This window comes from Apis dorsata, unplaced genomic scaffold, assembly GCF_000469605.1.
Source record: "Apis dorsata unplaced genomic scaffold, Apis dorsata 1.3 scaffold_157, whole genome shotgun sequence".
NCBI classification, from domain to species: domain Eukaryota; kingdom Metazoa; phylum Arthropoda; class Insecta; order Hymenoptera; family Apidae; genus Apis; species Apis dorsata.
The window spans coordinates 784,807-799,275 of record NW_006263447.1 but is presented as its reverse complement, the minus strand read 5'-3'; the positions used below and the strand labels follow the sequence as shown (position 1 = coordinate 799,275).

Below are 14,469 nucleotides of genomic sequence, written 5' to 3'. Positions count from 1 at the left end.
AAAAAAAAAAAAAAAAACGTGTAAAAATACCGATAGAATACGTAATGTCAGCGAGCGAAAACAATGCGATTCCATGCTCCGATTACATCGAATATTTCTCGTAGCTTTTCAACGTAGTCACGCGAAAACAGGAATTCGAGGTATTTCGAGCAGAGGCCGGTGTCAATTTTCCCAATAAAACTGTTCTTCATGATCATTGGCTCGCTTCATACACACGCGGCAAGTTTATTAGCCCGGTGAACAAACATATTCAAACATTTTGGCTCGTGTTCTAGAGCGATTTCAAAGAAAGAAAACAGAAGTGGAGAAATTTACGTTGAAACGTGGCTTTATCGTGTTCTTTTCACAAGATTTGTCTAAGAATATATATTACAATGTGCAACTACGAATTTATTACACATGTGCAATTTTAATCGAGAATTTTAAAAAATTGAGGAGTCGAGCTAAATTGATAAATATCAATTTTGTATTCTAAATTAATTTTTGAAACATTGAAATATGATAATGAAATGCATAATAAAATCATTAATTATGCCATATTTATTACTTGAAATGTATTCATTGCATCATAGATCATTAGTAAACTTGTAATGATGAATGAAAGAAACGGCAGGACAATAACGTGAACGTGACACGTATTATGGTGGCTGAAGAATTTCGTGTAAATTCGTGTGCAAGAAAACTTATATGCGAGTGAATAAATTAAATATTGATCGTTTATCCATCGAGATAACAGATAAAAATTATAAAGATGCGAAAAAGAAAAGATTTATTATGATCGATTTTTGAAGGCAAAGCGTTAAATCTAACGCTAATGCAATCTGGAATCAAACGAAATGCATTTATACATTAAGGAAATGCTATTACTGTGGACGATGGATTGAATAATTCATTTCGAAGATAAATCAACTTACGACAATATTTATTGGACACATCATACATGATGATTCATATGATTGAGATGAATTATAATACTTGCTTGTTTATCGATAGAGGAAAAGAAATAGAAAGGCAACATAACGAGATTTTTTTGGTCCTTTTCACTTTACTTTCAACAGCTTACAACTTCCTAACAACTTAATCACAATTTTATAGAAAGTAAATCAAATTATTAAGACAAATTGTTATTATTATGCGATAAAAAATTATTATACAAATTTATTAAATAATTTTAATATTCTATAAATACAATATATATCTACGAAAAAAAAAGAAATTAAATAATTAAAAAAATTCAAAGATTTTGGTAAAGAAAAGAATAGAAAATTTCTAACTTATTCGAGAAACGCACGAACGAAGCCTAACCTTATTCCATGGTGGATGGATGCGAAAGTATTCTTCGAGATTCGAGTGAACAGAAGAAGTAGAAGTGGAAGAAGAAGAGAGAAAAAAAAGAAGTAAGAGCAGTATATCGAAACTTTCATATTGCCTGTGCTAAACTCTCGTGAAACGATCAATCGTGGAATATGTCATGGATCATCTTCGCTACATAAAAATATTTAGTTTCTACGCAACGATACTTTTATTACTGTTTCTTCGATACCAGATTAAATAAATTCATGGGACTATCGAGCGTGTATGGGACGATCTTAAAGAGATCAAAGCATTTCTTCTGGATAGAAGAAATTTCTTTCATGATTATTTACATTTTTTATTTATTTATTTTTTTAGAAATTGAATTTGCACCAGATTTTCTGTCCAGTTATGCAATATGTCCCGTTCAACAAAATACTATTAAATGAAAAAAACGATAGTAATCGAGCAGTTTTTTTTCGGTTGCGATTTCCGATTGATCAGAGTGGTCGTTTGACAGCTAGGATGTAATTAACCGTTAACTTTAACGCGTAACACCGAAGTAATTAGTTTGCACGGTGAGATCGGCACGACATCGAACGAACTGGATTTAATAAAAATCGAATTTGGATACTCGGTTAATTTCAATCGGGCTTTGGTAATTCCGCGGACTTCGCATCGAAGCGGGTTAACTTCGTTAGCAACGCTAATTCGATAGAATTAATAACATTCGCTGTTCATACTGAATCGAATTGGAATCAGTGGAGTTTCTTTTTAGTCCTCTGGAAGTGGAGAAGAATATTTCGAATGAAAAAACGTGTTAACTCGATTTTTAACGAGTTTGTAAATATTTCTCTCTTGTGGGATGAAGATCAATATATAAATTTTCTTAACATCGTTCTTAATATCGTACAATATTAAATTACATATATATTTAGAATTTAGAAAAATAAAAGATACTAAAATTATATAGTGTCATAGAAAATGAGCTATTATTTAATCTCAATTTTCCTTTTCCAAAAAATAATGTAAAAAAAAGAAAATCTTTTAAGATTTTATTTCCAAGAAAACAAAATAAAAATCTCACGTTGAACATGTAACTTTTACATTTATATAAGATATTAATTTAATATTGTACCAAAATATTAACATCTACCTCCACGATACAATTTCTTTATTAAAACTACTATAAATATCAATTCTTCGATCACCATTCCACGAATGAAAGAGCCACGTCTAAATTGCGTCACATCTACGTACATAACCACCTTTACACCTTACGTACATGTCGTATAACCTTCCATTTTCCTCTCCCTCGAAACGCGTTCGATTATCGCACAAATAACTCGCAACCGCCATCAACAACGACATATTACGAAAATGTCAAAAAGGAAACGAAAAAGGGGGAAAAAAAATGAAAAAAAAAAATCGAGGGGAAAAGAGGAATCAAGAGTCGAATAGGGGAGCGAAGTAAAAATTCACAAAAAAGCCGCAAGTCTCCGCGCGAGAGCCACTCGACGAGTGTTAAACGGCGGAAATTCATCTCGGAATCTCTTTGCCCCTCTGTCCAAACGTTGCTCGCGTGTCCAAAGCCGCGGGCGAAGCGGAATAAAAGCGCAACGCGTCGATATAAGTTGAGCGAGGGCTCTTTATTTCATCCCCTCCTCCCCTCTCCCTCCTCTTCCCCACCTGAGGGAGGATATAAAAATTCCCCCGGCCGGAAACCGCACTCACGCCTCGCGCGCCAGTAAAATAAACTCGCGGGAGAAACTCGCCTTTCCGCCGAAATACAACCGTTCTCGTGAAAATAGGGCCGACTTTTCGCCGTAGTTTTAATAAAAACTATACCCACGATAGTAAAGTTGGACGCGAGGTAATGCGATTGTCGTAGTAGTACTAGTAGTAGTAGTAATAGTAGTAATACTGGAGAAATAGTAATATTTTTTTCTGACTTTTACGAAGTCGGTTTTATTATTATCCCATCATTCTTGCTCGGTTTAGAGAAGTGTGACAGATATTCGCTTTGAATCGTGTTAGAGGTACTGTATATTTTATAATTTTCATATTTGTAATAATTGTAGTAATCTTTTAAAATTGGAAAAATATTTAATTTTTAAAGAATTTTTGGATCAGCTTTTGTATTCCTTTTTTTTATACTTTTTAATAATTTGAAAAATATTCGTAATATTCATTTAGATTTTATTTCCTTGTTTGTTAAAATTTGTTGTTAACGTGCATAGCGCACAATATTCAAAATAAAAAAATACGCAGCTTCGTTTAACACGATATCACGATAAATCGGAAGGAAAACGTCGAACATTTCACTTCATACACTCTCCTATTTTATCCATCTCGTCACATTTCCCACACAAACTCTCTTTCTTGTCGATTCTACGGAAGAGCACGTTTAATTTCATAAATGTTCCACGGCAGTGTTCTTGCCGACGAGCAGGTCCATAAAATGAATTGCTCTTTGCCCTTCCAGCCATTCGATCGACATCCACGGTGCAAGAGTTCATTGGAAACAAGAATTATAGTCACTATATTCCACTCTGTTTCGCCCATTTTAATCTTTACGCCTTATAGTCGCGAGTAAAAGATCTAAATATAACGTCTGAAATAATTATCGAACGATAATTGCGATAATTAATTTGCGATAATCAATTCCTCGTCGATAGCATTACAAACATTTCTGTTTTAGAACTCGAAACGTTTTCATACATTTTAAAGACTTAGAACGGGGATCACGATCCTTGGATCCAAGTTCTACCGTAAGTGGAACAACCATGCGGTAGATGCGGCAACGGAAATAGTACGTGAAGCAAAGATGAGGATGCGATCCTCTGTAACGATAGCGAGAAAGATGGGATTTCTGCTTCTCCTAGTTTCTATGCATAAACTGCGATCGTGATATCAACTTCTGAGAATAAGGGATCTTAGAGGGGGGGACGAAAGGGAGGAAAACATATATCGAAAGATTCAATATGTACTTTTATATTTGATCGAATCCTTTTTATCGCATTTTGAGTGAAGTTTGAATAACAAATTTATCGTACATCTTATGTTTATATAGATTCTCTATTTCATTTTGGATAGGTATTTGTTGGATTTAAATTTTTACGATTAATGTAATTATTTTATAATTTTGCCTATTTAGAATTAGAAGGTAGAATTTCTATTTTAAATATTTATTAAATATAATGCTTTTTGATTAATTTGTTCGATATTTTGTAATTCCATAATTTTAAAAATTTACGTTTTTTAAAAATGTTCGTGTACCGAAATTTTATTTTCATTTATTTTCCTATTCGTAGTAGTAGTCGAGTTTTATAATATGGTAAAAATATTAAAATAATTTTCCAATCCTGTAATTCCATTATTCTGTTATATAATTTTCTCATTCTGCAATCAGTTCAATATTCTATTATTAATTAGTATCCTGGTTTTATATATTTTCTTGTTCTTAATTTGCATATGCTATCTATGTTATTTTCGGATTTTGCAATTCTATAATTCTTCAAGGCTAATTTGTAATTCTCTTATTCTATTAACCTAATTTGTAATTCCCTTGTACTACAATCCTGCAGCCTTACGGTCTTACAATTCTCCAATATCAGAATTTCAAATTTCAACAATACCTTTACTTTGCAATTTTATCATTCCATAATTTCATATTTCCATCCTGTTACAATTTTCAATTCAAACGTTTTCTCTAATTTTAACACGCTATTTTAATTTTTGAAATTTTTAAAATTCTATACACGGCGAATCAACTTTATAATTTTCTCATTATCATAATTTTTCATGATGGTCCACGAATTATGCACAATTTTACAATTACAATTTAACATTTTACTATGAAAATTTTCACAAATTATTATCAACATATATATATATGCAATTCCAACTTTCCATTTTCTACAATTCATTCAATGATACCTCGCTCTTGCGATACGAATTCATCCTCGAATTTCCACAATTCCACAATTCTACGAATTCTCTACAATTCCGCAAACCTGTAACTTCACGTTCCCCCAGGTTTGCACTTTCCCGCTTATATCTCGCACCAATATGCCCCAATACCATCTAGCGGGATTCTACACCCCCGCACATCGTCATAATATATACACGCAATTCGAAAATTCAATTTGCGCTCGCGTAATTCTACCATCTCATTTCACGGTTCCATATCTTTCCATCGAAAAGAACACAACGACCCATTAGATCCAATTTATCGCGGCGCACGAAACGAAACGTCTACCATGCCCGCCATATTCTACATTGTTCTGCACACAGTTGAATCATATTGTGCTGTACATTGTATAACGCCCATACGTCACGCGTATCCGCGCGCGTTGGTTTATTGTTACTAATAAATTTGCTCATTTGACAAGTGTCCTGTCGCAAGTCCTGCCTCTCGCGAACTGCATCCTCTCCAAAGGATGACACGTTGGACGAACGTGTTGTTGGACAAAAATTCCAATCTTCAGAAAAAAAAATAATTCAACAATTGTATAATTAATTTTAATTTTTAATAATGAGAAGTGATTACCTAGCACTTCCAAATATTTTTAAATATTTTGTTATTCGTTATATGTAAAGATTAGAGGAGTAGATTTTGTGATAAAATATACAGGCTCGTTATTATTAATTAATTTTATGAAACAATTATTAGAAGACATTCACGAGAAATAAATACACATTCATGAGAGTAAATACTTAATGATCGAATAAAAGGATATTTCCAAATAGTTTACTCCCTCGTTACTGTTATTTATAAATCTTATTTGACGAGCATCTTATGAGTATATTCACGGTACCCATGAATTTTTCCCTTCAAACTAAAACCAAAAATGTGGCACACGTCAAACGCTCGCTCACTTTAAATGGTTCTCAAATGACTGTCGTGTTTTTACCCGACAGCTTGTCCCTTATTTACCCTATCGCGTTATTACAACAAAATCGATCTGACCCGAAAGCCGTTTAAAACGCACGAAAATATCATTCAGGTTTCGTTCGATGAAAACATCCGGGCAAATATTTGTCGATCGTTGGTGATTAAAAAACCTCCCCCCTACGCGAAAAATATTAGCCCCCTTGTCGAAAATGTCGAAATTTTGCGATTCCGTGTTTGAAACGAAAAGGGCTCGAACGTTTCAATCGAATTAATTAATTTTGAACATTACTTTATCGATTATTTTGATTTTTTACGCGAGCAATTTAATTGAGATTGGAAGCTGGAAGCGTAGACGTCGAATAATTATTTATTGGCAGTTTGAAATTTTGTTCGTTTAATGCTCTCTTGTAGTTTTGTATTATTCACAATTGTGTGTCGATAATTTATTTATTAGAATAATTTAATTGAATGAATAGAAAATTGGATTTCAATTAATTCTATTTCTTAAACCATTTTTTTTTCATTTAAATATATAATAAATTTATAAATTGTTTTTCGATCGTTAGAATTTACAATGAATTATCATATTATTGAATTAACTTGTTGAAACTTATCATTCTAAAAAAAAATATAAAGAAAAATCTGACCACTGAAATTTCATATTCCTATCCTCTCACATATGAGACATAATATTAAGACATTCACCGAAACTTTCACATAATAAACTACTTTAATTTACTTTCCTTTCCCCATAACGTAACTGTAACATAACTTATACATATTCTACACAGAAGATCAAACGATTATCTGTCATAAATCACAAAAAAATCTTGACATCATACAGCGAACATACAGTGAATCTGTTTAACAAATCCATTAGAAAAAAAAAAAAAGAAATCAACATCTCCTTGTCTCAAACTCCATACCATGTAAGATCGCTAACAAGAACGATTGGAAAAGAAACGAATGAAGAGAAATAAGAGGAACACGGACAGGCCTGCAAAGAAAAACGACCGTGTGAAATCGATACAGCATGGTTCGATGGCGCGAATTACGAGTCCAACTCGATTATCCACGGTGCATTTGGACAGGTGTGTTCTCGAATCTTTTCGTCCCGTATAAAAGGCCGCGGGCAAGATGAGGTTTGCGGCCGACACGACGCCCCAGGGGTCTGGATCTTCGAACCGGTCCTCGGAGGACGTTTATACTCTCGTCCCTGAACGTTTCATTCTGTCAACCTCCCGTGATACCGTGTGAACGGCTTTCCTTCGTTCCACTTTCGACCCGAGATTTTCTCCGCTCGTTTCAACGCGTGACAACCGGTGTATTCCCGCAGTTTACAAGTGAGGAGAAAATTATTGAAATTATTGGAGGATATCGTGAGAGTTGTCGAAGATATTATTGTATGATATTTAAAATTTTTATGAGGAAATCAAGATATTAACTTGGATTGATTGTTTTTTACGAGATTAATAGTTACTTTCTTGTAAAATATATATAAGGCGAGATAAATAGAAGAAAAAGGTACGTGAACATTAAAATATGCTTCGAAAGAACGTCTCACAATAACTCTCTAAATATTTTCGAGACTTGCACTGAAAAGGAACGATTTGAACGTTACTCAATTCAATGTCCCGAGCGAGGGAGCGAGAAGAATTATTTACCGCGAGCAAATATTTTGAGAAACTTGAGGAGGAGCACGGTGTACCGAAGAAATCGTAGAAGTCACTTGAAGATCTTGTATCTGATAATTTCGAGTCCTCCACATGCATAATGAGACGAAACTTTGATCTCGTTCGTCATATCTTTCCGTCTCATTCTGCGAAACATTCCGTGAAATAATCGTTGATGTTTTAAATGTTTCTCCCGTTCCAAAAACGGGATTATTTTCCATAAATTCGTTTCCAGTTCCAAGGTATTTTAATCTCTGAAACGTTGCCAATCTCATCCATTTATTTATCCGTTTGCATTCTCTTGCTTGCCTCTTCGTCGTCGTTACCTCTCATCACTTTGCCTCGTTCCATCTTAATAAAGATTTAAATTAAATTTCGAGGATTACTAGATGATTCGAAGAATTTATTTCACGTTTCTTGAAGTTTCTTTAGGTAATTTTTATTTATACATTTTTTTTTTGTTAAACGATAATTACGATCTGTTATCGAGCTCTCGTTGTATTTTAGGTGACCAGGAAAGAGATCTTGTTATAGAAAGAGCGGAAGAAAAGTAATGGTGGAAGAAAATAGACGAAAATTGAAGGCGGAAGAACAAATGACGGGTACTCTATTCTATAATACAATGTAACACCCTGTTATTTGTTCCTAATTTCTTTTTCTTCCACTTCTCTAAAAACTTCCTTCCTTCTCTTTTCACAATGAAATCATTTTCTGGCAAAATGTATTGATGATAGACTGGCAGAAAAATTCTTTTCATGGAAGTAGTGAGAAAAAATAGTTAATTTTTTCTAAAAATTTAGTTGAATGGAAGTTGAAAGGAGATAGAAGATAAAGAGTAGAAAGTGTATTGCTTAGTGATCTTGAATACAATTGATTAACTTCTTATAGTGCACAGAATTTCTTCTAATTAAGACTTGTTACGAGGGCAACTTAATTGGTTTGAAGTACAAGGCTTATTTGAAGTGCTATTTCACAGATTAAGGATGATGAAATGATATATATAGGTTTTAATTAAAGAAATTGTTTAGAATTATAATTTGTAACATCAATTTGTATACAGAAAATATATATTTGCTAGAAAAGATTCCAATTTCTATAAAAATATAGATTAAACGGTATTTTGATTTAGAAGCTTAGAAAGAACATATTCATATGTAGTTTGAAAGCTTGTTTTATGTTTATGTTTCTACTGCTGTATTTTATTACTACATAAAAAGTATGATAAATCTATTTTTATTGACTTTATGATTTTCATATTTTTTCATGGCTCAGAAGGGGGACTTTACTTTATAAAATATTTAAAGAGAAGGAAAATTTTCTTTAAAGCTCAAAGATGTAACATCAAACACAAAAAATAATTAATAAATTTGTAAAGTTTCATAAAAACCAAGGATATAATTAATATTTGAAATGCAGCAAATATATTTAAAAATATATGTACATATAACTCAAAGAAAAAGACAATTTAGACAAAATAGATTTAACAACACATTTAAATATTTCTAAATTATAAAAAAATTCTAAATTATAAATTATATTGATTGTCATTACAAATTTTCCTCTTTTAATCCTTAGGTATATCTTCATACTAATAAATATTCTATTAAAAAAAAAAATTATTAATTTTTAATTTTCAAATCAAAATACAAAACTATGTGTAAAATAGAAATCAAAATCCCTCTAAATTGTTTAAAAAGTATACGTGTTTTTGCTATTTTCTTCATTTTTGCTCGAGCAATGGAGTAAGAATGTGAAATGAAAATGGAAATAAGGAATGCAAAAATGAAATTTACCTGTATATCGGTGCGTCTGCTTCCTCCTTGTACCAAATAACTAGATGCAGCTTGTCCCCGGGGACTGGAGGTTCCACGTCGCATGGTAACTGAGCAATTCCACCTGCCACTGCCTCCGCATCTGTCATTGTCACTGTAATGACAAAGACGAGCCGAAAGTCAGGTACATCATATGACAAGAGGAGAGCGTGACTGGAGTTTGTGTCAAATCGTCTGACTTAACTATCGTGTGGAAAGTTATCGATAAAACTTCGTGTCCAATCAAAATTGTTATCTTTGATTTTCCTAGGTAAATGATCTGAACAGTATCTGAATAGTAAGTGACGAGAACAATTTTTATTGATCATGATGATAAAACTTCATTTTTGACGAGTACAATTTTTTTTTATTTTTGATAAGTTTATAATTAGTGAATAAAAAAAAAATGATTTGATTTTGAAAATTGCAAGTTCATCTTTATATCGAAAAAAATTTAATCTTGCAATATAATATTTATTCTCCTGAAATTAGATTTAGATAATAAGAAAATAAGAAGAAGCAGAAATAGAAAATTTATGTCAGAATTCTAAGAAAAATTTTCGGATATCTCAATTATATATAATCTACTTTTCATTCATCATTATCCTGTTATTAAGTACTAAATTATTTTAAAACAATATAATCAAGCAACTGCTAACAATATATTACTCGGTAATTATCCCATTTGTCAAAACCTTGGCGCCCCTTAATTACTATCTTCAATCTTTTGAGATTGCACAATTAAAATGTATTTTCTAAAATATATCCTCCTCCAAAGACCACCCAATACTTATTATAAGAATCTAATCTATGATCTCATTCGTTTTGCAATCATAAATTTTAATTCTTTAAAATTTGCAAACAATTTTCTATACGTTGTGTATGTAAAAATTACGGTAAATATTAATTTTTATAATATAATAATAATTATTAAACATTGTACGTTGCGTGTAACTAATTTAGAAAATTAGACAGAATCATCTAAAGTTATTTTCAATTAAATATACCATGTTTCAAGAGAACTGTGCTGATAATTATATCCGAGTAAATGACTTTTAACATTAAACCAAAGTTCTAAACTCAACAACATGCATGCAGCCTGTATTGTATTCACGCTCGTGTCGTAAACATCTGCATTACACGAAATGAATAAATCTTTCATATTACCGAGTTACGTCGAATATTAATTTTCGTTATTCATTCGGGTAACCGCGTTGATTCACGTTAGCTAACGATATCGTGGCTCGTTACAGGATTGAATAAAAGAGGAATAGAGAAAGAGGTGGAAAAAAAAATGAAAAAGAAAGTGCAATTAGAGTCATTAATCAAACGTAATTGTAGCAATTAACCGGGGCGCTCTGAAGTCTACCGGTCTCTTTATACTTTGTGTGGCATGTGTATAATTTTCCTTAATAAGACTATGGGCGAATAGAGGCTAAGTGTAACGTAATACGGTCAAGATACTTTGTTAATGACAATTAGACGTATTAATTTACATTCTTTATTCGTTCTATCTCCTTTATCATTTGCATAAATATTACCAAGAAAGAATTTTAGCACGTAGAAACATTATTGATCATTCTACAATAACGTTTCAAAAATGTAGTTTCAATAAAAAAAAAAAAATGTTAATACTTATAATACTTATTTGATATTAATTTATAAATTTTAAAAAATGAACAATTATCAAGAAATTTTTAATTAATTAATTCCAACTTTTAGTAAAAAGTTTTTTTTATAAATAACGTTAATTACAGAGTTTTATCATTTTAAATAATATGTGTCAATTTTTATTTGCTTCAATTTTAATCATCCTTAATTATTCATTGCTTTATTTTATCTTATTTGTCTATACAAATAACCGAGTAAAAATATATTTGCTCCGAAAATATTATTCGAACTATTTACTGAAAAAAACTTCATTACGTTTTACGTATCAATCATTTAATGAAAACGTATGAACGCAATTTTTCTGTCATTTCAAAAACTTCAATTAACTTTTATAATGGTTATTTTGAACGGTGTACTTTCTAAATATTAAAAAAACACGAGAATCGTACCGTATAACTATTTACAATAATTTGACGCTTGTATAGTGAGACTAATATCTCTCTCTCTCTCTTTCTTTCTCTTTCTCTCTCTCTCTCTCTCTCTGTCCATCGAGAGAAAAAACGAAACGTATCCAAAACACGATAACAAATTCGATATCGTGTATCCATCGGCTGAATATTGAAACGTGTCAATGGCATGTCAAATACTACCAAATTGACTATTTATGAGACCAAAGGGTGGAAATTTCGTTTCCTGGTTTTTTTTTTATCGGAAATTGTATTGCCTTTTCCACTATCATGGCCGAAGCTCGTGGGAAAAGCGTGTATGAGTGAATATTCAATTTGAAAGGATAGTGAATTAACAATTTCATGGACAAATTTATCGGAATAGGAAATAACATTTCATTTATAAATAGAAAGTAACGTTAGAAATATCTATCAACTCGCATCATTTGGTTTGATATTTGAATTTCATACCGTTAGAAATATTTTATTCATATTGTATCTTTTAGAATTATTTCTTTAAATTAAACAAAATTTATATATACGTATAACGTTCTAAGTTTGCGATTTCTTTGAGAGAAGATAATAAAAACATTTCGATTATTTTTACTGCGGTTATCTATTTTAAATTCCCTATCTCTGACAGGGCGGTATTCTCAGACGATACAGCCGATTTGTCACGGAACGCCGACAATGACGGATTTCAGGTCAGCGATAGACGAGAATGACCGATTAATCGATGGCTATTATGCGCAATTAATTACCTGATAGAACGCTTCTCTACTTATCATGCAGACAAGAACGAAAGACGTGAATGTAACACGTTTGAAATATGATGTTAAGCGAATTATCACTTGTGCCACTTTCGTGTCTGACATTTTTTGCAAAGATAATTTTCTATATTTTATCGTAGTTTTTTTTATTATAAATTTATTTAATATGTATCATTAATCTTGTGTTACATGAACGTTACATAATTGCAGTAACACACGCAGAAGTTATATAATATACGATACGAATATTTTAATAAAGAAAATCGAAATTTAATTAAATTAAAATTTCTTGATAAAAAAATTTAAATAGAATTTGATATATCGTGCTGATCAATAATATTATCGAGTTGCAAAGTACAATTTTGTTGAATCGCAAGAAGAGTATAAAATCTTTCTAAAGAAGATTTTCGAAGCCATTGTGCAACTAGATTGGAGTGCGTCTCGTAAAAGTTTCACTACGTCCTCTTGATCGACTGTTCAGATAGTATTGGAATTCTAATATCCGATCAATAAAATGAAAACTAAGTGTCTTCTTTCTTCTGTATCGATTCACCATGCACACAATAAAGTGTTATAAATATTCATAAATTAAATCTTCTATAATTTATAAATAATTTACATTAGGTATTATTTTTATTATAAACTTTTCAATTTATATTATAATATCCGTGTTATGTATCGAAGCATATTATTATTCGCAGCAATATAATTTTGTCAAGAAAAATTGAAATTTATCAATTAAAAATTAAAAATAATCTTTTGTTTTATTGAAGAACTACAATCAATGTTATTCTTTTTATACTACGTCTTCAAACATTATTTCTATAAATAATATATTTACAATAATTATAATATATAATAAATATTAATAAAAAAAAATTCAAAATAATGAACAATATCCTTCTGCCTTTTCAAAAATACAAATCACCTTTCAACAAATATTTTAACTCGAAACACTATTAATTAACTACTACAGACAATATATCTACAGCAGACGATTGAAACTTACTAAATAAAAAAAAAAATAATTGAAATTTTTAAACAATATCTCTTTACGGAAACAATGCTGAACAATGGTCATTTTTATCACCGCCTCTCGATTCACATTAACAGCTTCGTGTTACGCGTGAAAACATAAACGATTCGCGGTCCAAGCGTGCAGGATCGATAATTTGCACGCATAACGGATGGCCAGTAGTCAACAACGGTTCGCAACGTTAATTAAAACGCAACTGGGTGGCTGTCAAGAATATTCAGCCGCTCGTTGAGTCGTTAACTCGCTTAAGTGCGTTCCTTCGCTTATGAATATGCAAACGTGTTTTAATGCGCCGGCTATTTGTTCACGTGGCCCGCAAACGTTAAAACGCACCAAGTTTCCTGCACCACCATTTCCTACCTGTGTTAATAATACGTGTGGGAATCGATCCGAGGTGTGTACGTGCTCATTGGGCACGGTGCGTCTATGCGATTGTCGATCGCAGGAATCTGGAACGAACGATCCTAATAGAGGACAGGGTGCGACCGAGCGAAACTATCCCTCCTCTTGGATATATTCCTCTTGGACACAGTGATAATGATGTTATAGGGTTGATTGAATCTTTTACGGGGCTGTGAATTATTGATTATCGATCGATTTTTGAAAATATATATCCTTATTTTACTTTGCTTCCTAAATTTTATTCAAATTTCTCATTTTCTTGGCTTTTGTTGAAATAGGTGTGAATTTGTTCCCTCACTAAAAAAGATATATTCTATTGGTGGTTTTCTTTACAATGCTGTATTTATGTTATTTTATAATTCATTATATTTGTATAAGTAATAAGAATTATTCTTAATTCTTCTTTTGTAAATTGAATTTTTGGAAACTATTCAAAAGTATAAAGACATTAACATTCGTCTGTTTTAAAATATTGTAAATGAACGTTTCATTTTCAGCAAGTATCAGCAAGAATTAACCTACAAACTTCC

At 31.5% G+C, this 14,469-nt stretch overlaps 1 protein-coding gene across 1 annotated transcript in view; it reads right to left on the bottom strand.

Annotated features, from left to right (window-relative positions):
- The window catches only part of LOC102677973, a 349,267-nt gene that overhangs the window by 56,289 nt on the left and 278,509 nt on the right, over nt 1-14,469 (bottom strand). Inside the window, exon 3 of the mRNA XM_006613602.2 lies at nt 9,657-9,789. Within this exon, the coding sequence (XP_006613665.1) occupies nt 9,657-9,789 (133 nt within the window). The remainder of the gene's footprint in view (nt 1-9,656; nt 9,790-14,469) is intronic.